Here is a 23,416-nt window from a genome sequence, read left to right as displayed (position 1 = left end):
AATGAAGCTGAATACTGGAAGATTCAGGACAGGCAAAGAAAATACTTCTTCACACAGTTCATAATTAAACTATGAAATTTGCTCCTGCAAGAGGTAGTAAGGGCAACTAATGTAGATGGCTTTCAAAGAAGATTAGACAAATTCATGGAGGATAAGGCTAACAATGGCTACTAGACACAATGGCTAGGCTCTACTGCCACTGTTTAAGGTTGTATGTCCCTGAACACCAGTTGCTGGGAATCTCAGGTGGGAAGACTGCTGTTGCACTTGGGTCCTGCTTGTAAGTTTCCCATAGGCATGTGGTTGGCCACTGAGAACAAGGTCCTAGACTACATGGCCCTTTGGCCTAATCCAGCTGGGCTCTTCTTATGCTAGGAAAGTGTGAGGGAGGAGGAGGACAAAATTCTGATGCTCGCTTCTCTCCTCCACTAAATATTGCTACTCATCTCTTAGGCAGGATAGAACACTACAAACGTAGCATGAAGAATGCATCCAAGGCCATTCCAACCACCACCACCTCTGACACGCCTCCTACATAGGTAGATAAGGAAGATCAACAAGCAGAAACTTGTATCTGCTTCCAGGCTGCTACAGATGGATCAGAGACCCAACCTTCCAACATGCAAAGCTCTCTGCAAACAAGTGCTGGTCCACCAACCATTGGGTGAAAGAACTGAAGGAAGGCATCCACATAGAGAACAAAAACTTTTGCACTGCAAATCATCCTTGAAATTGCACATCAGAGCCAATCAGCCATATGGATTTTCTTCCATATGCATTTTGTGGAGATTCAAACACAAAAACAAAACAATAAGCATGTACATTTAGAACAGGCCTGCACAGCTTGTGACCTAACAAGTCAAATATAGCCTTTCTACCATATATGGAAACCTCCTCTTTGGTTACCTGCTTAGGACTGTCCCCAAAAAAACAAACCATAAAAAGGTGCACACAAGTTATGCTGGCTTGATCTAGAAGAACAAGTAAAATGTACATTTCCTGTTCAATTAAAACACAGATTTCTCAAAAGCAGTTGCATCCATGTGAGGATTGTGACGAAGTTATCAGGTTGGTACCCAAGGACATGATGAGTTAAGAAGAGGATCCTGTTTTCCAGTTAGCAGCTTATCAATTATGTTTAGGTTTCATGACAGTGGAGGCACTCCAATAACATTTGGGAGACTGAAGTAAGCCAGATAAAAAATAACACCGTTACCAATGCATCACAGTTTCCATGACTGATCATAAACTCTTCAGAGGATGATTTCATCTCCTATGTGCTTTTATGAAGTGTCTCAAGAAATTCTATTATCAACTACATTGAATAATTATTCATAATAGCTAGCAGTAGCTATTGCAGATCATGCTCCTCTAGAGCAATGTTCACAGATGGATAAATGCAAATCTATTTGCTTTCCGCATTAAAGTTGAAAACTAACAGGTAGGTCATTTTGACTAGTTTCATTGAAGGCAGGGATGGGGAACCTGCGGCCCTCTGGATATTGCTGTAGTGTGGACATGCAAAGCACTTTGCAAAGGAAATCAAACAAAATTAAATAATATAGTATATAAAACAATAAAGGAAACCAAAATCAAAACCCATAAAATAAGATTCCAAACAAATTGCCCACCCGCTAACATTCCCACACCTCCACCGGTGCACATTCACCCACACTCATCAGCCCCAGATAGCATGGCCAATTATCAAGGATGATAGGAGCTGTAGTCCAGTAACATCTAGAGAGCCACAGGTTCCCCATCCCTGATTTAACGACACATCAATATGGCAGCTTACCACACTTAACACGGAGCACCTGAAGTGTCCCAGTTGAATGTAGACCCTTTTTCCACTGGAGATACCCTGTGCTCACTTTGGAAAGCCAGCCATTCAGAATACACAATTCTATCTCGGTCCCCATCAGCCACATGGACAGCTTGGGACCACTACGCTGAACTGTTTTGCAGAGATTGAAAATATATGTGCATTAGACAGGAATCTTTCCCAGCCCTTTCTGGAGTTGCTAGGGATTGAACTGTTACATGCAAAGTGGATGCTCTACTGCCCTTTCAAAAAAGGAAGTTTGGAAGAAAGCAGATATGTGAATATGCACTTTTGTGTGTTAGTGGGGGTGTCATGATTGATCTGGGCATCAGCACATAAGTGGATAAATTATTTGCTGACTATAAATGTTGCATGGCACAATTTTGGGAACTTGGTGGGTATATGTGAGGGGGGAAGAGAGAGAGAGATCTGTTCTCTACATTTCTTTCTGTCCATTTTACCTGGCAAGAATGCTTGTGACATGCAAATTGATATCCAGAGCTAAATTCTGTAAAATATGAAGAAGAGACCTATATCTTCAAGCAGTCAAGGACACAGGTTGGCCATGTGCCAAAGAATTACTGATCAGTTGGAGATTCCTGGCACATTCCCAACCACCCTTTATTACTGCAGCATTTAGTACAGCAAACAATGATGCACCCACAACAAGCTCATATGTTTACCTGTAAATATATAAGCAGGCAATTAAAAACTAGAGAGTATGTTAATACACATATTGCATAAGAATCACAAATGTAGAGAAAATATAGAAAATAAAAAATGTTTGTTAGGCCTGATTTGAGCACATCAGTAGACAGTCACAGAGGACAGATGTTTCCAGATTTTGCTTGGTGCATCTTTAATGTTAAGATTTGCCTGCAACATATGCAGACTACCCACTCGTTTCAAACAAAAAGCAGAAAATCAGCAATTCAGAACTTAAAGTGCAACCCTTCATAGACTTCTGAAAAACAGTACTTACAGCAAGAACAATCTCTTGGATATTCTTTACATAAAGTGTGACATAATCCTTGAAATAAATGTGCATCTTTGCACGTGGAATGGAGAACCAGTTGCCTGCAATTGCTGCTTCGTTTTCATTGTTACCACTCCATATAATGATAGATGGATGAGATTTTAGCCTCTTTACCTGAGAAGAAAAGCAAAATCTTTCAACATTTGCATTTTTTTAAAAAAAAGGGGATAAAGTCAGAAGTGATAACAGGTAAAGGACACTGGACTAGAACCTGGGAGACCAGGGTTCAAATCCCCACTCAGCCATAAAGCTCACTGGGTGGCCTTGGGCCAGCCACTGTCTCTCAGCCTAACCTACCTCACAGGGTTGTTGTGAGGATAAAACTGGGAGGGAGAAAACCATGTTTGTATGCCACCTCGAGCTCTTTAAAGGAGAGATGGGGTATAAATGCAATAATAATAATAATAAATATCACCAAGTGTCTTAACAAATCTGCAAATCAGAAACAATTTAAAATGATATTGGCTTTTGAAGTGGATTCAGCTTTACAAGGGATCCAGGAAATACAAAACTAGCCCAGTTTAGGTTTACATGCCTAAACAACAAAACATGTGACATGGCTCTAGGACCAGTTAAAAATTACATTCTTAGCTCCATACTTGAAGGGGAAAACAGAAGAGGGCACTCTCACTGCACCAGCCAAAAACTACAGTATTTACTCACAGCAAGGCAAAGAGGAAGTTCAAACTTCCTTCTGATAAGCCTAACCTGAACAAAATTTAAAAATGTCAAGTCAGGATTATCTGGCACAAGTTTGAGCTCCCTCTTGTTCTGAAGGAATGCCTTCAGAACACAATACTTGAGCTCAAGGATATTTTATGGCCTGATTCTATGATCCAGCAGATCACAGGGATCACACCTAAAGATTTCCAATTCCAGTTTAAGAACAACCATTAATGTTCCTGTCCCAGAGCCTGCCTGTGCTGGATGGGATTTCCACCAGTGTTGCTGTTGGACCCAGGAAGGCAGGAAAAGAAAGATGGGTGGGGGCTTCCCCTCTCCACCTTGTGTTTAAAGCACCCTTGCAACCAGCCTCTCCACTAGTTGTAGACCCATCGCTTGTCAAGCTCGGCAAACCAGAAGATAAGATGGAAAGAACTGAAAGGGAAGGAAGCGATCAGCAATAGTAATGGCGAAAACCCAGGGATGGTGGTAAAAGAGCCAAGACTGCCAGCTCAGAATTACATTGGCATACTTTTGATACCTATGATGACACTATTAAATGTTCGCTCATACAGATTAATCAGCAAACATTCTTATGCCATGTTTATTCAGGTCAGGCAGTGTGTGTGTGCGTTTATCCAGCACCCTCAATGTACAAGGTGCTTCACAAAGTAACCTAACTTAAATATAATAATAAAAGACAAATCCTTGCCCCGATTAACTTGCAAGAAAAATTTCAACAAGAAAAACAGAGCAGACGTCACCAACGTGGTGCCCTCCAGATGTTTTGGACTCCTTGCTGGCTGGGGATGATGGGAGTTGTAGTTCAAAACAACTGGAGAGCACCAGGTTGAGGAACAGATGACAGGGAAAGAAGGAAGAATGAAAGCGAAAAGGAGGGGGATGCTAAACGCATTCATGCATAACTGAACTTTTGTTTCAGCTAGGGATAATAATTAAGTGGCAAAGACACAGGTTTCATGAAAGTGGTGGGGATTGAAAGACGCAAGAGGGTGGTACCACAGAAGGGTTCTGGAAAGGACTTCCAGGCAGGGCTGTGGAGTCAGAGTCGTGGAGTCAGAAGCAATTTTGGGTGGAGTCGGAGTTGGTAGAAATGTACTGACTCCAACTTCAAAATAAAATTAATATTAATATTAATACATTAATATACATTTGCCATTTATGAAGGAGTCAGAGTTGGACAGTAGAAAGATAGAGGAGCCGGAGTCGAAGGTTTGACATACCGACTCCACAGCCCTGCTTCCAGGTGTGTTACCATATCACTGTGGAAGCCTGCTTCCCCTCAGATGATGCTTCTTGCTCGCCATAACCTCCAGCACAGTTTCTCCTGTGGACTCCTGAGATTGAATGGAGAATTTCTATAGTAGGTCTTGTCATCTCCCAGAACAATCTGGGAAGGAGGATCCAGGTGGCAAACTATTCTAAAGTGGGGTGAGAAGAGTCGCTAAGCAGAAGCAGCTGGCCTTGGGAGAAGGTGAACATGCACACGAGCTCTAGATCACCATAGCCGGCAGTTTGCACTTCCATCCCAGCCCCCTCAGCCCAGCTAATGTTTGATTGGGAGTGCTTAGGAAAATGTCGCCTCTCACTTAAGTGTGACACATAACAGAGACTGCAGATAGATGGTGTGATTATTAGTCACAACTAGTTTGTATAAAATTAGGCACTTGGCCCTACCAGACTGAATGCCATACCTGATGAGTAATTTCTGCTCTTACTGAGTCTAAGAAGCTGAGGTCAGTTGGGTAAAGGGCACAAGCAAACATAAAGTCCTGCCAAATCTAGAGAATTAAGAGAAAAACAAAAGAGGTCAAGAAATAGCCAGTTCCTCCATGTAAACAAACTGCATATTTTCCAGCTTGTATCACTTAAAAGATTGTGATTTTTCTCCCCAAAAAAGATTTTGTGCACATTAATTCTGCAGCCCTATGCACATTTACCTGAAAGTAAGCCCCACTGAACATAAAAGAGCTTACTTCTTAGTAAACATGTGTAGGACTGATTAAAGGGAAGGAATTGCATGAGTGTTCCAGGCAGTGGGGGAGAATGTTCCATGGCTCAGGGCACCAAGGAGTTCCAAAAATCAGGCAACAGGATTATATATACTTAATATCCCAAGGTCATTTTGCATTACCACCTTCCCCGCCCCCCACCTCATTCAAACACATGCAGCTTTTTCCAGCATGGAGATGAAGTAAGGAGGCAGAGGGGGCTTCTGCTGCTGAATTTCCACTTGCCTTGTACGAGTCTTGCCCCTCCCCACCCCGAAAAGGTATCAGCAAAGGCTTAGGGATTATTGTCTGACCACGATTGCATTCTGTTTCTGGAGGCGTTTTGCTATATGGAGAGAGAGAGAGAGAGTGTGTGTGTGTGTGTGTGTGTGTGAGAGAGAGAGAGAGAGAGAGTGAGAGAGAGAACAAGTAGAATCATTGGACTTGGATGATATCCGGGGTGTGTGCGTGTGAGGAATCAAGCTTTACCTGGCTGCATGTTCAATCAGAGCTTGGGAACATGTGTTTATAGGTCATATATGTCAAGATTATGCAGGAATTCTTTCTCTGCAATTTGAAGCAGGTGTCCCCCTCCTAGTCATATTTATGCTTGTACACAACCTTTCCCTGGACCTGAAACTTTCAGAGCTTGGTCTCAAGCCAAAACTGGGTTGTTTTTTAACCTGTCTTCTAAAGCAAGAATTACTTAAAATAATAGGAAAATGTCATTATCCACTGGTGCCTGGACTACCCTTTAAAGTGTCTGGAGCTGTAATAGCTGAGTCACTTCTCAGAAGACAGAACAACCACAGTTACAATCTATGAACTCTTTATCTTAGTCAGTACATTGCTTCTAATACCAAAACATTCTTTAGACCAGCATTCACCAACCTGGTAGTCCAAAACATCTGGTGGCCATCACAAGTCCCATCAGCCCCAATCACCATGGTGGTGCTGGCTGGGACTGATGGAAGTTGTAGTCGAAAACATTTGGAGGGCACCAAGTTGGCCGAGAGTGCTTTAGACAGAGGCCTGACATCAAAAGTGGAGCCACTGTGCTAGCCAAGGTTTACCTGGGGGCAGAAATCAAGACTAGAATGTGTATCTATTACATCATGTGGGATACATGCTGTTGGCGTTTAGGAATGTTCCGTAACTATACGGTTTAGTAATTTTGACAAGACCCACTTGGGTCAAAGCAGTTGCTTTCATTTAGTTTCACTTTCTTCCATGTTTATTGTTAGGAGATATCAGTTCTGCCCAAACACATCTTCGTTCTTATCAAGTTCTCAACCCCATTCTACTGTTGTGGAACTATTACAGAATATAACCCCCTGTTTGCAATATACTGGTCCCTTCAATTACCCTCACCTTTCCAGTAACAGAATTTTGCTACAAACCACAGCCTGGGAACAAAAGTGTACCAGTATCACTCTGCCAAGCAGGATGCTGAACCAGATGGACCTTGTTCTGATCCAGCACATGTTTAATATAGTGACCTGTTGTTGTTTTGAAAAATTGTTTTTCAAGTTTACAGGTTATTAATGAAGAAAAAATAAACTAAAAACTATTTCCGGTTCTATTTTATATGTCAGTTTTAAATATAATGGATCACGAGTATAGCTTTTTTGTTTTTTTACCATGATTCCTAGTTCATCGCAGATATCATAGAACTCATCTTGTTCATATATGCCTCCTCCCCAAACCCGGAGCATATTCATGTTGGCATCAGCTGTTGACTGTAAGAGGAGTCTTAACCTGTCAAAATACAGGGGAAATTAACATTTAAGCAGAACCATAACTGGAGTGAAACCGCATGTATTACTTGCTGAAAAGGCTTGGGGAAACCTACCTGGACTTCACTTGAAAGCATACAATATATTAAAACAGTGTGCATGCCTAACCTTCCTGCAGTCCAACAGGGCTTGCACAAGATTACTGTGTCAGCCAAAGTGAACTGATGGCAGTAGGGGACTGCGAATACAGATTTATTTTAATTGTGAAGGGATCTGCCCTCAGCTGCTGCTTCTACCAAAATCTAAGGGAAAAGGAGCAACAGCTCCCACACAGACAGAAAGGGAGGGCCCACCTCTTCTTCCACTGTTTCAACTCCCACTCCTTCACACACCGTTCTACTAAGCTCCCCAGCTCCCTACAATCTTTGGACACTGTAAGTTATCCTAACCACTTCCTGAGAATACCAGTTGTCAGAACAGCCATTACTATTGCCACAAAGACCCCAGTTTTGCACACACACAAAAACCCTTCACATTTATCTGTAACAGGGTGGGGACCCTTTTTCAGCCCAAAGGCCACACTCCCTTCTGGGTAACCTCTCGGGGGCAAAAGTGGGCACAGCAATTAATATAAATGTTACCTTTGTACCCCACTCTATCCTCCATCTAGGCTAACAAGAGGCATTATTGGGATTCAGGGATCCATTCCAGCCAAGCCAAAACACCCAAGGAGGACGTGAAGCAAAGCCAGTGAGGGGTGTGACTTGTGGAAAGAGGGTGTGGCTGGGGAAGGGGCGTGGCCTGGAAAGAGTCCCAAGGGCAAGAGCAAGAGACTAGAGAGACGCATTTGGCCCCTGTGTCTGAGGTTCCCCACCGCGAACTATAATGTAGTGGCATATGTCATTCACTGTAAGAAAATTTAGTATTCCACATTTTCTTATCCTTGTTTAGAAGGTTCTTCTCATTTTTTCAGCTCAGAGCTTTTTGAGTGCTACATGCACACAGGAGCTTCTGCATGAGTAAACTTTCCTATTCATTTTTACCATTCCAGACTAAGAATGCAACCCTCTCCTCATGATCGAGGGGAAGGTGAAACTCTAGTCTGCAGGCAAGGAAGCTCCATGTGTGTATCAGAAGCAGGAGCTGAGCTAGTTTATTTCAGAGCCAATTTATACCTACAGCAGAATCACACAATAAAGCCTTTCCTGGACTGTATACGCCCAGCAGCAGTCTGGGGGTTGCATTCTGAATGTTTCCCCATTAAAAAAATCATCTCTGCACATAAAAAAGCATACCGGAGAAAGCTAAGCTGAACCCTTTTGCCAGATATTGCTCATTTTTTACATTCAAGAATTTCTTTTTTTATGTATGGGAGACTGTTCAACATGCAATCTCTATACCTGCAGCCTGAATAGTACAGTTGTTTGTTCTCTTGACTGTATGAAGTGGTCACAAGAGCTTATTGAAACTCACAAGCCACACAGGGAAGGAGAAAATAACTTATCTGAATGTATGCTCATGTCTAGGGGTTGTGTTCAGCTGAGTCCCATTGAAATTAATGAACCTAAGTTAATAATGTCTATCAATTTCAATGGGTATGCTCTGAATAGGACTAGCACTGAATACCACCCTAGATCTGCATGCATGTGGAAAGCTAATATATGAGACAGATGGCTAGGCTAGAAGCCTTCTTCCTGACATGCTAACTGTCCATGTGCAAGAAGCTTCTGACATGGAGGCTCTTCCAAAGAAGCAATCTCTACATGAATTCTCAATTGATATAGTCTATAAAAGAGCTGTACTCTCATAGTCACAATCAATTCCGGTAAACCCTACTCTGTATCCATGAGCAAAGGTATATCCGGTGCACCCATAAGAATGTCTGAAAACCAGCCACACAAACTCACTTTTTAGAGGACACTCTGTCTTGAAAAGAATCGGCTGGAATCCAGTTGGATCCTTTCATAAAAACAGGGAGTCCATTGATTCTGAAATAAAAACTCAAACCAAGTGACCCAGGAATGGGCTCCTCTACAAGTTCTACTGTTCGGAAATAGACCTGAGGGGGAATTAAAATTTTGGATAGGTTTATAGCAATTGAAGACATTAAAATAGCAGTTACAGACATTAAAATAATAGAATAAAAAACCCTTTCCCTTCAAGATCAGTTAGGAAATCCACGATCTCTTGTATATTGTTTGCCTTTTTTCATATATCTAGGGAGAGACAGAAATAGAAAGTTTTTTTTGTTTGTTTTAAAAAAATGAGATGTTGGTACTCATATCTTGATAAAACTTCCATGGGTGTCAGCATGTAATAGCTACCATGGGCAGCAAAAAAAAAGGTGATAGTATTCCATACTAGTAAGTACCATCACTAAAAAAGTACTGTAAATAATATTATAAGAATTTAATCTTATTGCAAGTAAAGTAATTCTTGTGCACAGAGCAAATTCAATTTGAATTTAAGGAGTTTAAAACTGGAAATTACTGGAAGAGTCTAGTGTCTTTGCTCCAAACACACACACCACCAACAGGCAGCACACATTAGTGCTGTAAACACCCACACAGTCTGCTTGTAATTACTGAGAAGTTTAAAGACGCTACAGACTGAACACTGATTGTAATCAAACTATATTTATAAAAAGAGGCTACAGACATTCAAGGCCAGATTTACAGGGCCCAAGTGTTTTCACTAATTCTGCTTCTGATCAGAATTACACATCTAAATAGCTGTTAGAGTGAGTAATCAGTAAGAGTGCTATTGTGCACATGTCCTGCGTATGGGCTTTCCGTAAGTATCGGGTTGGCCACTATAAGAACAAGATGTTGGACCTGAACAGGATGCTGGATCCAGCAGGGATCTTCTTAAATTCTCAGCAGCTAAGACAAGCTAACTAGGAGGTGTGTGGAATATTTTCCTTTGGGAACTTTCCAGGAGAAGCTGGATCAGTGGAACATGATTTCATTTCAGTATGAAAGTTTGTACTAGGAAAGGGGGTTCCTTACACATTCCCCTCCACACACAATTAAAATATAAAAGAGCCAAACACATCATAAAATAAGAGGGCGGATGGGGGGAGGAGATAAATATAATTTCTTTAAACATGTAAGACTAAACCATTCCATGATGGCAATGTGCTATTAACAAACAAAGCAGTCGGCCCAGTTGTTCTAGATCAGGGATGGGGAACACTGCAGTCCTCCAGGTGTTTATTGGACTCCATTTCCCATCATCCCTGGTCTTTGGCCATGCTGGCTGGGGCTGATGGGAGCTGGAGTCCAGCAATATCTGGAGGGCAACAGCTTTCTCATCCCTGCTCTGGAGAAAGGAAGAGCAAAACCGCTCCTTAAGCATTCCAGGAAATGGTGCCAGTTTTGTGAGCCATAAAAGCAGACCTCAAGAGTGATGTACTCAGACCATATTTTGGTAGGATTAAATCGGCGTAGCCTGTTCAAAATAAATTCCATCTGCACAGATCTCTGTAAAAGCAATGCAAAATTAAATTGGGGACAAGAAACCCCCGTTTGCTTCTTGTGGAGCCTGAAGGGCAGCATTGACCTGCTTGCTACGTGCCTTTCAAAGTGTTTTCTCTGCCTGTCATGGAAATAGGCTTCCAGGAAATAACTCTCCATAACTGGACACGCAGCTTAAACTGGGCGAGTATTGAAGTTGCGTTAAAAGCTACACTGCAACTTCAAAAGCCTTGCTTTACAACAAGGTGGCTCTGGAGCTCAGAAAGATATGAAGCATGCAGGGCTTATCTCAGGTTTGCACTGTTTGCAATCCATTGAGCCAAATTCAGTCCACCCAGAGCTCAGTAACTTTCCATTTTTGCTGACTGCTAGAAGTACAAAAGACAGGTTGACTGTCAAGCATCTGGCAACCAGTAATACAAAATTGGTCAGTGCTATGGTTGGCTTTGGACTGCACAAGCTGTTTCCTGGGTTCCCTGCTTTTGGGACTATTTAATTTAGGGGGGAAAGGCAAGTAACAGGGGACCTGATACAGGTGTATAAAACTGTCCGTGGTGCAAAGAAACTGGACAGAGATGTTTTTCTCCCTCTCTCACAGCACAAGAACTCAGGTCAACCAGTGAAGCTGAATGCTAGAATATTCAGGACAGGCAAAGGTTAGTACTTCTTCAAACAGCACATAGTTAAGACTTGTTACCACAAGATGCGATGATGGCCACTAACATGGACGACTTTAAAAGGCGATTGGATAAATTCATGGAGGATGCTATGAATCCAATTACTAGTTATGACGACTATAATAGTACTTCCAGTATCAGACGCAGCCTATTTCTGAACACCAGTCGCTGGGGAACAACAGCCAGAGAGGGCTATTTTCCTCAAGTCCTGCTTTTGGGCTTCCCATGGGTATCTTGTTGGCCATCACAGGAAACAGAATGGTGGTCTAGACAACCCTTTGGTCTGATCCAGCAGGGTTCTTCTCAGAACTCAGCTGGGCAGGTGAACTGTTTGCCCATGCTGTTGTTCTCCTGGAACCCTCCCTTTCTGCCTCATAACACTGGCCTTTACACCAAAGGAGGAGGGAAAACATTTTACTTCAGGCTTGAAGAAATGTCCAGCATTTGGCATCTTTGAAGAATTGGCTCCTGCTTATATTTTTGTTGATATTTCACTGTACCCGAAATGTTTTTCATACCTGACTCTGGTTCACATGTTCTGATAATATATTTTATAATGTTTTTTTTAACACATTTATGTTATCAAAATGAATTCTTTGTTTGGATTGTTATATTGTGTTTGAATAGTTGTTGGACTGTTGTTGTAATGTTATATTGATATGCATTTTTTCTTTTGTGTTGTGAGCCACTTTGGGCACATTTGTGTGGAAAAGAGGCATACAAAGAGAACAAATAAATAGTTAAATACTAATCTGCTCAGATAGATTTCCAATCCATATGAATATTTTTTTAATTCTTATTTGGACATATGTTATTCCTCAAATTATTATAGATCTACACACTGCATAGTCCTTTCTGTTTTTTAAACAACAACAACTGCATTCAAAGGTCTTTAGAACTTGGAAGGGAGATGCAACTAATATCTAAACTTCCTATTTTTAAACAGCTCATGGGAGCTAGCTGCTTTTCATTTTAACTCCTCAACAAAGAGAGCTTGTTTTTCAGGAAATCATTAACAGATCCACTAGCTTAATTTTGTGTAGTGAAAAAATGTATGCCTTATCAACTATGCTGACAGTTAGGACAGCACCAACATTTCCTTTAACTAGGGGAAAAGTCAAATACAATACACAGCAGTCTGTTCCTCTTTCCCCCCCAAATGAAATCATATACTTATTAATACTTTCCACTACCTAAGATGAACTGTGCCCACGAACGGAGATCACAGTTATTCTCCACAGCCTGACACATGCCTTTCCCAAGCACCAAATGTACTCTCATATTTTGCAAAGTTACTAACAAGGGTGCTTTAAGTTAGCTGTTTTTTTAAAAAATGCTAAAGTTGAGAGGATGTGGCTCAAATCTTGCTAGGTTTATATATAAATGTTCAACACACCTTTCCTAAACATTGGTAAAAACTTCCACTGTACATGTTCATATCAAAGTCATGGCCTTTTTATCTGCACATCCATATTAGAGGTGCCAAGTACTAAGGTTCCTATGTCAAGCAGTTGCTCAGAAATTGCATGAGTTTGAGAATTTGGAAAGCACAGCTGCAAACATTTTAATGAAACACCTTTTCCTCTTGCATTTCAAAGTAGTTGTAATTTTTCAAGTCTGACAGTTAGTGCAGGTACTAGGCAGAGGTGACAGCTAATTGCTGGTATAAGAATTTGTGCCATCTTCTAATATCTAGGGCTATGGCCAATTGCGGGGTGAGTGTGTGATCTGGCTTGGGCCACAAGCTCAAAGGGGGGCTCAGATTTAGACACTTAATTTTTTGACATTTGGTAAGTTTTGCAACTTGTTTTGTGTGTGCATTGGACCAAAATGTCACACACTCTCTCAGGTTAGAGCTGCAAATTTAAGCAAAGAAGAGAGATGACTTAGTTAAAAACTTTTTTTGTTGGTAACTGATATACGTATTTTGGAACATGCCATAGCTCAGTGGTAGAGCACCTGCTTTATTCAATCCCTGGCATATCCAAGTAAGGCTGAGAGAGACCTCTGCCTGAAATCCTGGAGAGCCACTGCCAGTCAGTGTATACAATACTGAGCTAGATGAACCAATAATCTAACTCGGTATAAGATAGCTTCCTATGTTCCTATAGGCTAACGAGTCTGTTACATTGTACAAAAATGAGAATTTTCCTCAATAATTAGTGTAGGGGTTCCCAAACTGTGGTCTGTGAGCTTCATTCAGCTGGTCTGTGGTACTTCCGCATTGCATATTGATATTGACTTTAAATTGTATTATTACTGGTTCTTTTATTTCTTATGTTATATTTTATTGTGTTACAATATGAATTGTATGGAATGCAAGCTGTAATACATTAAAATACAATATAAGAAAGCAACTATTAAAATACAATTAAAATCATGCAACATCTAGCACAACACATTACAATTGCTACAACAAGGAGAAAAATCATCAGGTGGTCCAACCAAGACTGTTAGCAATTTTCAAGTAACCCATGGAGGGGAAAGTTTGGGAACCACTGAATTAGTGCATTTGCCCAGAAAAATGCTAGAAAAGCATTGCCTTATTTTGTTTCTGTATTTCGTCCTTTTTAATTTTTATTATGGCTAGGGAGCTCAAAAGCTGGAAGTAGCCGGAGCCTTTCTGGACCGCTGAGGGGCTCCGCCTAGAACCTAATATAAAAATTACAGCCATCAAACCTGCTGAAAACCACTTCCATGTAGTGGCAGCCCTATGTGGGAGCTGTAGCGTTTGCTTATCCCATGAACTGGTCTGATCACCTGGAGTTTCCACCCCAATGGCTGCTAGGAAAGTGTCTTGGTGGGCACATGCCAGTCTCCGCATAGGGACCATTACACTGTATTTGCATCTAAATGAGTGGCTCTCAGAGTATGAGGCAGATGTCTCTAGGGAGGCAAGAGAAGGTCCCGGCTCCTCCCTAATTTCTTCCAAGAATGTGTCGTTCTTGTTCCATGTGAAAACACTTGGGTTTGTTATCATTGCCTGGGAATCAATGGGCCACCATGTCACACATCAGCTGTAGCCTTTGGCTGCAATCCTACCCCCAGATGGCCTAAGTGGGAATCAGGTTGCCTGTAAGCAGAATTGTAGACTCTGCATTTAAAAACTGAACAAGCCTCCCAGGCAGGCCCATACAGAGTGCAAAGCAAAGAGGTATCCTTAGTCTATGGTATGTCTTGTTAAGCAGGTGGGAGAAGATATGGCTCAGTGTGGAGCACATACTTTGCATACAGAAGGTCCTAGGTTTACTCCCCAGCATCTCCAGGTAGGGCTGGGAAAGACCCACACCTAAAGCTCTGGAGAGACTCAGCCAGCCATATTTAAACAATAGTGAGCTAGATGGACCAATGGTCTGACTCAGCATAAAGGAGCTTCCCATGCTCCAGAGTTGGTATACCTTAGAAAGCTTCTCAATCTTGTATCCTCCTTCTATAATGAATGTGGTTGTCATGTTGTATCTGGTCTGGTTTCCATGTCCTCTTGGCCACCAAGGCTCCAGTGCCACACTCTTTTTTCCAAAGAAAAAAAAGAAATATAATGTAAAGATCAAAGCTCATAATCCTTATGATAATCGCACAAAGAGCTGGTCTTTGAGCTTAAGAGTTTGAGTACATTTTCTGCAAAAGTTGGACTAAGAGCCACCAATGTAAGTCCTTTTGGAGGGATCAGGCTGCCTGCAGTGGGTGTTAAGGGTATGAGAATTTAACTTTCATGCCAGAGGATACTATTCCAGTATTAAGAAACCAGTGCCTTTGTTTACATTAAATTTTGGTTATAAAGAAAGCAGATGTACAACTAAGACATTGTTTAGAATGCATGCCCCAATCATTTTCGGTCTTACTCCAGAATAACCCCTACCTTAGTACTTCACATGGTTCAACTCAGTCTGTGTAAACCCACACTAGGGCAAAAATCAGAACAGCCTGTTGTAAATTAGACAAGAATCTCACAAGGTGCAGCAGAGGTGCAGAATCTGATGCCCTCCAGATGTTGCTGGACTACAACTCCCATCATCCCTGATCACTGGCCATGCTGATGGGAACTGAAGTCAAACATCTGGAGAAGCACAGGTACAGATAATGTCTGTTGTTATCAGCACCTTATGGGACACAGCTTTCCATTTGATTACATGTTACTAGTGATGCTAGTTCAATTGAACAGATCTTTGGAAAGACAATGAAGGAAAACTTAATTTTCAGGTGTGCAAGCAGATTATTGTGCTTGGAAATATTGCATTTGTCACCTTGTTTATTTTTTACATAGGGATAAAATGTGGGCACAATTTGTTAAACCTTATTGTAAGAAAATCCCCATATAGAAGGTTGCTAAATGAAGGTGACCCACCATTTACTGATCTAAAGACTTCTTTGGGGTTTTGCAAAATACAAGGTATAACAGCTGCCCAGATCTATTTCCTTGGGAAATCATTTTTCGGTTGTCTTTTCCTAATTTTCATCTGTTCTGATCCCTCACATCAGTCCACCTGGCACTAAGTACAAACTGGAATAGGCCAAAATGTTTTCTGAATCAGAGGCTGAACACAAATGAAATATTAACTGAGCAGTAGGATAGCTCTGGAAGAGTCCTCTCCATGGTCAGTACAAATTAGCATTTATTATTATTATTGTTCAGTGTTCACTCAGGAAAAGAGTTTGCAGAAGAAGCAAGCTGGGCCCAGCATTGATTGGCTGGCTTTTGTGACATCACAAACCCACCTCTTCTCCCTGGAACAGTTTTTCAATCTAAAAAAAAACCTGGAATAACTCATTGCATTGTCCATTTATCTAGAAAGGAAACTTCTGCATTCACACTGAATGTCAAAAAAAAGAAAAGAACCTAGTCCTTGCTGCTGTCCTCTTTCTTTCTTTCTTTCTTTCTTTCTTTCTTTCTTTCTTTCTTTCTTTTTTTTTGCTAGGTGTAAGGGGTGGAATCACATTTGCCCATTCATAGCTACTCAAAAATCTTGGATGTTTGTGCTGTTTCCATGGCCAGCTCTCACTTCCATCTCAGGAGGTGGGGAAAGGGTCTAAAGAAGTTGGAACTCAGGCAGACTATGGGAACTTAGCCATTAAATCTATGGATGAAAGTAGCTGAGCCATGGAATGTTGAAGGGTGTCAGTTTAAAAAAGGGAGAAGGAAAACCAATGGAGAGTAATGGAATGGGGCTACTTGCACCCTGAGCAACTTATAACATACTGGAGGGAAGCATTAGGGTCTGAGATAGTGGAAGCCCATGTGGTGAAGCAGAGCTGCCCTACTGACAAAGATGTTGCTGCAGCTTACCTGGATGGGGATGGGGCAGGTTGGAGATGGAGCTGTGTGAATGTAGTGACAGAGCCAATCAGGTGCTCCCACTGGTACTACCATGCAGCCCGCATCCCAGTCTCATCCAGGTAAGCTGCAGTGACACCAGTGTCTGGAGGGGCAGCTCTGTTCATCACATGAGCTACTATTGGTGCACCATAGAGCTATAAAAGCTCTTCTCCCCACATTATTCTCCCCCACACCCACCCCGGCTATGTAAAATAATAAAATACTCAGATTCAGTGCTGGCAGCTGGCCATGATCTTGAGCCCATTCACATTATATAATATATTGGAGGAAGAGCTCTGGGGTGGGGAAATGTGTGCTCTCCAAGCCCCAAACAGTGTTACAAGGCTCCTGTTCCAAGCTGGCTGGGGTGCTCAACAGAAACGTTTCAGTGCAGGGCTGAAGATACACTGTGACATTTTGTTGTGGAGTCCCCACTTGTATCATCATCAGCAATAATCTATACAGCATTTTTAACATGACAAGAAGAGTTGTGCTCTTTATATTATTTGTCCTGGTGTGCTGTGCAAAAGATGTGCTCTTGAAAAGCTGCCATTCATTTCACTGGGGCATTCTAAAAGGGGCTTGCACAGAAGTTCCCAGAAGATCCTCTTCAGTGCATCCACACACCCTTTACTGTATCTTAGCCTTTGCAAGATTATCAACCCCACCCCATTTAATCAGCACAACACATGAAGCTATACAAGTGACTGCTGAGCTTTCACCATTTGCTCATCTTTTTGCTGCTTCATTTTTAAATGAAATAAACAGCTTATTTTAGACAGCAGCAACAACTCTCCATTCATGTAAAACAAATGGTGATGCACAATTTAATCAATTACTAGGTAGAGCAAAATGGCTGAAAGGTAACAAGACTGCACAAACATCAAAACCGATGGATCAGTGCTGAACTTCTTAATGCATCAAGCGCCCGAGAATTTCACAAAGAGAAAATATGGAGGAAACAATTTAACAATGTGATTTGTCATGCCAGTTACCAAGGCATGATTATATAGCTGAGCTGCTGATGTTCCACCTTTCATTATCTGGAATTACTCCAAGCAGAAGCATGCAAAATACCAATGAACTCCTAGCACAGGGGATGAAGCATTATTAATATGCATCTTCCACTCTGCTATGTGAAATACAAAATAGCTTTAGAAGCAAAGGCACTGCAGGAGGGTATTCATTGGCTGGAAGTGATGTCACATCCCCACTCACCCATTTGCTATTTCTTAACCAGAAAACACTATGTGCACTCAATTTTGGCAATGGGGGGAGGTGGGATTACACATTTTTAAGGCTGCTGTCAGCTCTAGCAGACTCAGCTTTGGAACTTTGCCCAGAGATGAGTTCTGCAGCTTCATCAGTACATTTCCCATTGTTTAATACATGGAGTGCAATCCAGCAACATAAATTATAGACTCAAGCTGTCTTCAATGCACAAAGACACACATCTCTGAGTGCTTTCTAATCAGCATGTAACATCAAGGGATTGGGGAAGACCATCCGCCATGGGACAGGCAAGCCGAAAACAATAAAGGGTGTCACAGCCCATTTGCCAACACAGCCAAATGGTTTTGAGCTCTTGCATGGGAGATCAGGGCTCAAGACTCACAGCTTATGCTGCGTTGGGGAAGAGAACCTGTGGCCCTTCAGATGTTGTTGGACTCCAACTCCCAACAAGATAAAAAGTGTGAAGCATTCACTGGAAATATAAAAAGGAGGTCAAAAACCAGAATGCTGGAAAGATATGGCTTTATTCTGTGCACAAAGGCATCTAATAATTTCTTGTATATAAAAAAGATGAATTTCTGTATAAAATATACCAAAGCCCAACGCGTTTCAGCCTGTGTAGTCAAGCCTTCATCAGGGGCTACAATATAAAACAATGAATATTCTTTAAAAAAACATACTAACAACTTAAACACACACATTCATTTTTAGAAGGACACAGTTACAATTGCAAAAATTGCTTTCATATTTCTCAAAATATAATTACAAAACTCTAACAACTTAAATACATACTGACAACTTAAACACACTCATTTTCATTTCTAGGAGGATACAGTTACAGCCAAATGATTTTGAGTGGACGTTAGATCATTATACACTAATATTCCTCAGAATGAAGCCCTTGATATCATACGTGCTACATTGGATTTAAGAACAGAGATTTATCCTCCTACCCATTTCCTTTATGATTTAGCAGAAATAGCTATGCATAACAATTATTTCAAATTTGATAATCATTTTTATTGTCAAATTAAAGGAGTAGCTATGGGATGCCCCATGGCTCCAGAAATAGCAAATCTTTATATGGCAGATTTTGAAAAAGATATTAATAATGAATCTCGTGTTGAACAATTAATAGGGTGGTGGAGATATATTGATGATGTTTTTTTGATTTGGAGAGGCACCCCAGAATCTCTCAATGATTTTGTAAAATGGGTTAATAACAAAAACACCAATATTCAATTTGATTATCAATACAATTTGGATCAAATAAATTTTTTGGATTTAGATATTAAGAAACTAAACAATAGTTTACATACAAAAATTTATAAAAAAAACCTACAGATAAAAATACTTATTTAAAATATGATAGTTCACACCCAAAAGTATTAAGAGATAATTTACCCCATGGTCAGTTTCTTAGAATAAAACGGAACTGCACTACAGAGGAAGATTTCTTATTGCAATCTTCGTCCTTAAAAAAACAGCTATGGAATAGAGGATATCCATCCCCTGTTATTGAGAATAACTTTAAAAAAGCAGCTAATAAGAAACGGGAGGAACTCTTCATAAAATCATCACAAAAAGATTCTAGCCGTGTAAACTGTATATTAACGTTTGATCATATCACTAATAAGTTAGAAAATAGTATAAGAAAACACTGGCATATAGTGGAACATCTTAAGGGCTGTCAGGAACCTCCAAGGATCTCTTATAAAAGAACGAAGAATCTTAAGGACATTCTAGTTCATAGTGATTTAAAAGATGTCACTCAACAAAGACAGAGTTTACTCCCAGGTACAACTTCTCCCCTGGGTCATCATCCCTGTGGCCACTGCATTTTTTGTAAAAACACCAGCAGAATGACAGTTTTTCTTAATCCTGCTAATCAGAAGAAATATCATTTGAGGCACTTTTCCACTTGTAATACAGGTAGAGTCATCTATATTATACAATGTGGATGTAAAAAACTGTACATAGGACAAACCTCAAGAATGGTGAAAATAAGGATAGGGGAACATTGGAGTAATTTAAGGAATAATAGAAGAGGGGCGCCTCTTGTAGAACATCATAATCAGTGCCCTCATTCTATAACAGAATACAAGTTTTGGGTTTTAGAAAAGGTTTTTGGAAGAAACATAGATAATTTATTGCGTAGAGAATTATATTGGATTTTGGAACTAGACACTATGATTCCTAATGGGTTAAATGAGGAATTCAATCTGTTACCTCTACTCTAATTCAGAACAAACATAGTCAACTCAAGTCAGGTGTGGTGAAGTAATTATCAAGCAGGTTCAACTCATTACATGCTATAGAGTTCTATATTTCTTTGAATTTGGGTTTCAGTTTGCTTTACATGACAACAGCAATAAGGAAAATACCAGGTTGTCACAATACTTCACAGAAGAATTTATTTTGTAAGTATATTTTGAAAATATTGAAGCAATATTGACTGCAATATTATTCTGTGATTGGTCTTTCAGAATAAGATATGTATTTAAGTTGTTAAAGTTTTGCAACCATATTTTGATATATAATGAAAGTAACATTTGGCTGTAACTGTATCCTCCTAGAAATGAAAATGAGTGTGTTTAAGTTGTCAGTATGTATTTAAGTTATTAGAGTTTTGTAATTATATTTTGAGAAATATGAAAGCAATTTTTGCAATTGTAACTGTGTCCTTCTAAAAATGAATGTGTGTGTTTAAGTTGTTAGTATGTTTTTTTAAAGAATATTCATTGTTTTATATTGTAGCCCCTGATGAAGGCTTGACTACACAGGCTGAAACGCGTTGGGCTTTGGTATATTTTATACAGAAATTCATCTTTTTTATATACAAGAAATTATTAGATGCCTTTGTGCACAGAATAAAGCCATATCTTTCCAGCATTCTGGTTTTTGACCTCCTTTTTATATGACTCCAACTCCCATCATCCAATGGTCAAGCTATAGTCCAGCAAAATCTGGGAGGCAACATATTCCCGCACACCTGGCTTATTGAGTTAACTGGCTTCACCTATTGCTTCTGAACTCTTCCCTTCAAAACGTTTTAACAACTAGCAATAAAAACATTGTTTTGTTCTTTTTTAAACTGAAAAACTATGGGCAGCTCTGAAGCTTTGGAGGGGCAGCAAATAGGACTCTTTGAACTCTTCCTTTCAATTCTCAGAGCAGGATGTTTACTCATCAGGCTAGCACAGCATGCAAGAAGTTGTCTGCTTTGACCTCATGCATGTTGTGGCCTTCAGTGACAGCCTTCTTCTCCATTTGCCCCCAAACCATGCCATTTCAAATCAGTTATTTCCATTCTGTATGGATCTCCCTCTCCGCACTTGGCATTTTATCCTGGGAAAGGCTGATAGTGTCAGAGCTGGTGGGAATGGAGAGAACAGTGAAAAACAGAGAACCTCCCCCCCCAATATGTATCAAAAAGACAAAGTCGCAGGAACCCAAGTGACAACAAAATTATAGCGAATATTTGAACATGCACAACTACAGTAGGGCCCCACTCATACGGCAGGTTAGGTTCCAGACCCCCACTGAAAAGCAAAAACCGCCCAAAAGCGGATCAGCTGTAGCGCGGGGGTCTGGAACCTAACCCACTGATCGCACCAGAGAAGGAGAAGATCAGCTGTAGCGGAGGAGTCTGACCGCCCCCCAGAAGGAAAAGATCAGCTGTAGCATACTACAGCTGATTTCCTCCTCCTCGGTGCAATCAGCTGGAGTGTGGGGAGCTCCAGTCCCCCCTCCAGCTGATCGCCCCACTGGCGCCATATTAGCAGACCGCTGAAAAGCAGGGCTGATACTGTATACATGTGCAAGTGTAAGTATCTAGAATCCAAAATACAAAGTATCAAATTATCCAAGCTGTGGCCACTATATACACACATGGGGGTGGGATGCAGTGGCAGAACAGCAGGCAAGGGAGGCAAGGGAGTGAGGGAAGCAAGGATGGTGGGCAAGCAAGTGAGTAAGCAGGGGAGCAGGCAAGCGAGTGGGAGTGGGGGTGAGCAAGGATGGACGGGCAAGTGGTAGTGACAATGTGAGAGGCAGGCAAGCAGTTGAGGGGAGGCAGGAAACCTGCCTAAATGGGGCGGCTTGGGGGACTGTTTTGGGAGTTGCCTGTGGGCATTTTGGTTGTTGCCTAGGGGTAGGGGTGCTTTCGGAATTGCCTGAGGGTTGGGGGTGCTTTGGGAGTTGCCTGTGTGTGAGTGTGTTTGGAAGTCCCTGTGTATGTGTTCGGGGCTGCCTGGTGTGTGTGTGTATTTGGGAGTCTCTCTCTCTCTCTGTATATATATTTGGGAGTTCCAGGGATGGAGGGGTTGGGAGTCCCTGTGTGTATGTGTATTTTGGGCAGTCCCTGTGTGTGTGTGTGTGTGTGTCTGTATGTGTGGGTGGGTTGGTACACAAAGTGTGCAAGGGCAAAGCCCCTGGTGTTTATATACTTCGTTTCTGAAGAAGCATGAAACAAGATACAATCCTGGAGATCCCGTCAATTATCACCTGTATTACTTGAAAAACTTCATTGTTTTTTATATAGTGGTCACAGTTTGGATTTGTATTTTGCATCCTGTATACTTGCACAAGGGTGGGAGATAATGACATTGCCACAAGCCAGGAGCAGGACTTTAAATTTGCAGTCCACAGGTACTGTTATAAACCCTATCAGCTAGGGTGAACTGACGAACAGTCCTTGTTGTTCCCCATCACGAAAACCTTTTGTGAACATGGAGCAAAGGGCAGCGAGAGAGGGAGGGATCAAGTTCTCCCAGCTACATGAGACCCAGCTACAGGCAGAGCCACATCTCCCATGATCTGGGTGCTTACATAGGAGCTCAGATCCATGAACACATACACCACAGATAATGCCACTCCTTTCTAAGCATTAGAGGATAAACTTTTTTTTAAAAAAAGAAAGATGTTCTCTACTAGACACACAGTGCATTTCTGATACGGAAAAGAACAATTAAGTGTGTGCATCAAAACCTCATAGAGAATTGGGCCATATCCTTCATGTTTAAACACATTATCCCATCAAAAGAAACCCTCACAAAAAGATTAATGTCAGCTCTGATTCTGCCACAATTAGGGAGCCAAATTCCTTAGGGCACAACAAGGCTGGATGCTCCAAGCCAGGAAGGAAAACATAGGAAGCTGCCTTACACTGAGCCAGATCACTGGACCATCTTGTCTGCCACTGAACACTGACTGGAAGCAGCTCTCCAGTGCTTCAAGAAGAAGCCTTTTCCAGCTCTACCTGGAGATGCTGGGGACTGAACCTAGGACCTTCTGCATGCAAAGCAGATGTCCTACCACTGAGCTACGGCCCTTTTCCCATGATGGTAGAGTCCCATTATAGCCAAGAACCATGCCTAATATTATTTATTTATTGAATTTATATCCCATCCTTTCTCCTGAAGGAGCCCAGGGTGGCAACATCCCTA

At 41.2% G+C, this 23,416-nt stretch overlaps 1 protein-coding gene across 2 annotated transcripts in view; it reads right to left on the bottom strand.

Moving 5' to 3' along the window:
* MANBA (mannosidase beta) overlaps positions 1-23,416 on the bottom strand; it is a 91,592-nt gene that overhangs the window by 21,545 nt on the left and 46,631 nt on the right. For both annotated transcript variants that reach the window (XM_061585547.1, XM_061585548.1), the window contains 5 exons: positions 14,821-14,931; positions 9,177-9,328; positions 7,174-7,291; positions 5,237-5,323; positions 2,805-2,972 (listed from right to left, as the gene is read on the bottom strand). In XM_061585547.1, the coding sequence (XP_061441531.1) occupies positions 2,805-2,972; positions 5,237-5,323; positions 7,174-7,291; positions 9,177-9,328; positions 14,821-14,931 (636 nt within the window). The remainder of the gene's footprint in view (positions 1-2,804; positions 2,973-5,236; positions 5,324-7,173; positions 7,292-9,176; positions 9,329-14,820; positions 14,932-23,416) is intronic.

The sequence above is a fragment of the Rhineura floridana genome, chromosome 9 (genome assembly GCF_030035675.1).
Source record: "Rhineura floridana isolate rRhiFlo1 chromosome 9, rRhiFlo1.hap2, whole genome shotgun sequence".
Taxonomy (NCBI): Eukaryota; Metazoa; Chordata; class Lepidosauria; order Squamata; family Rhineuridae; genus Rhineura; species Rhineura floridana.
The sequence above is the reverse complement of the archived record's forward strand: the minus strand, read 5'-3'. Positions and strand labels throughout refer to the sequence as shown.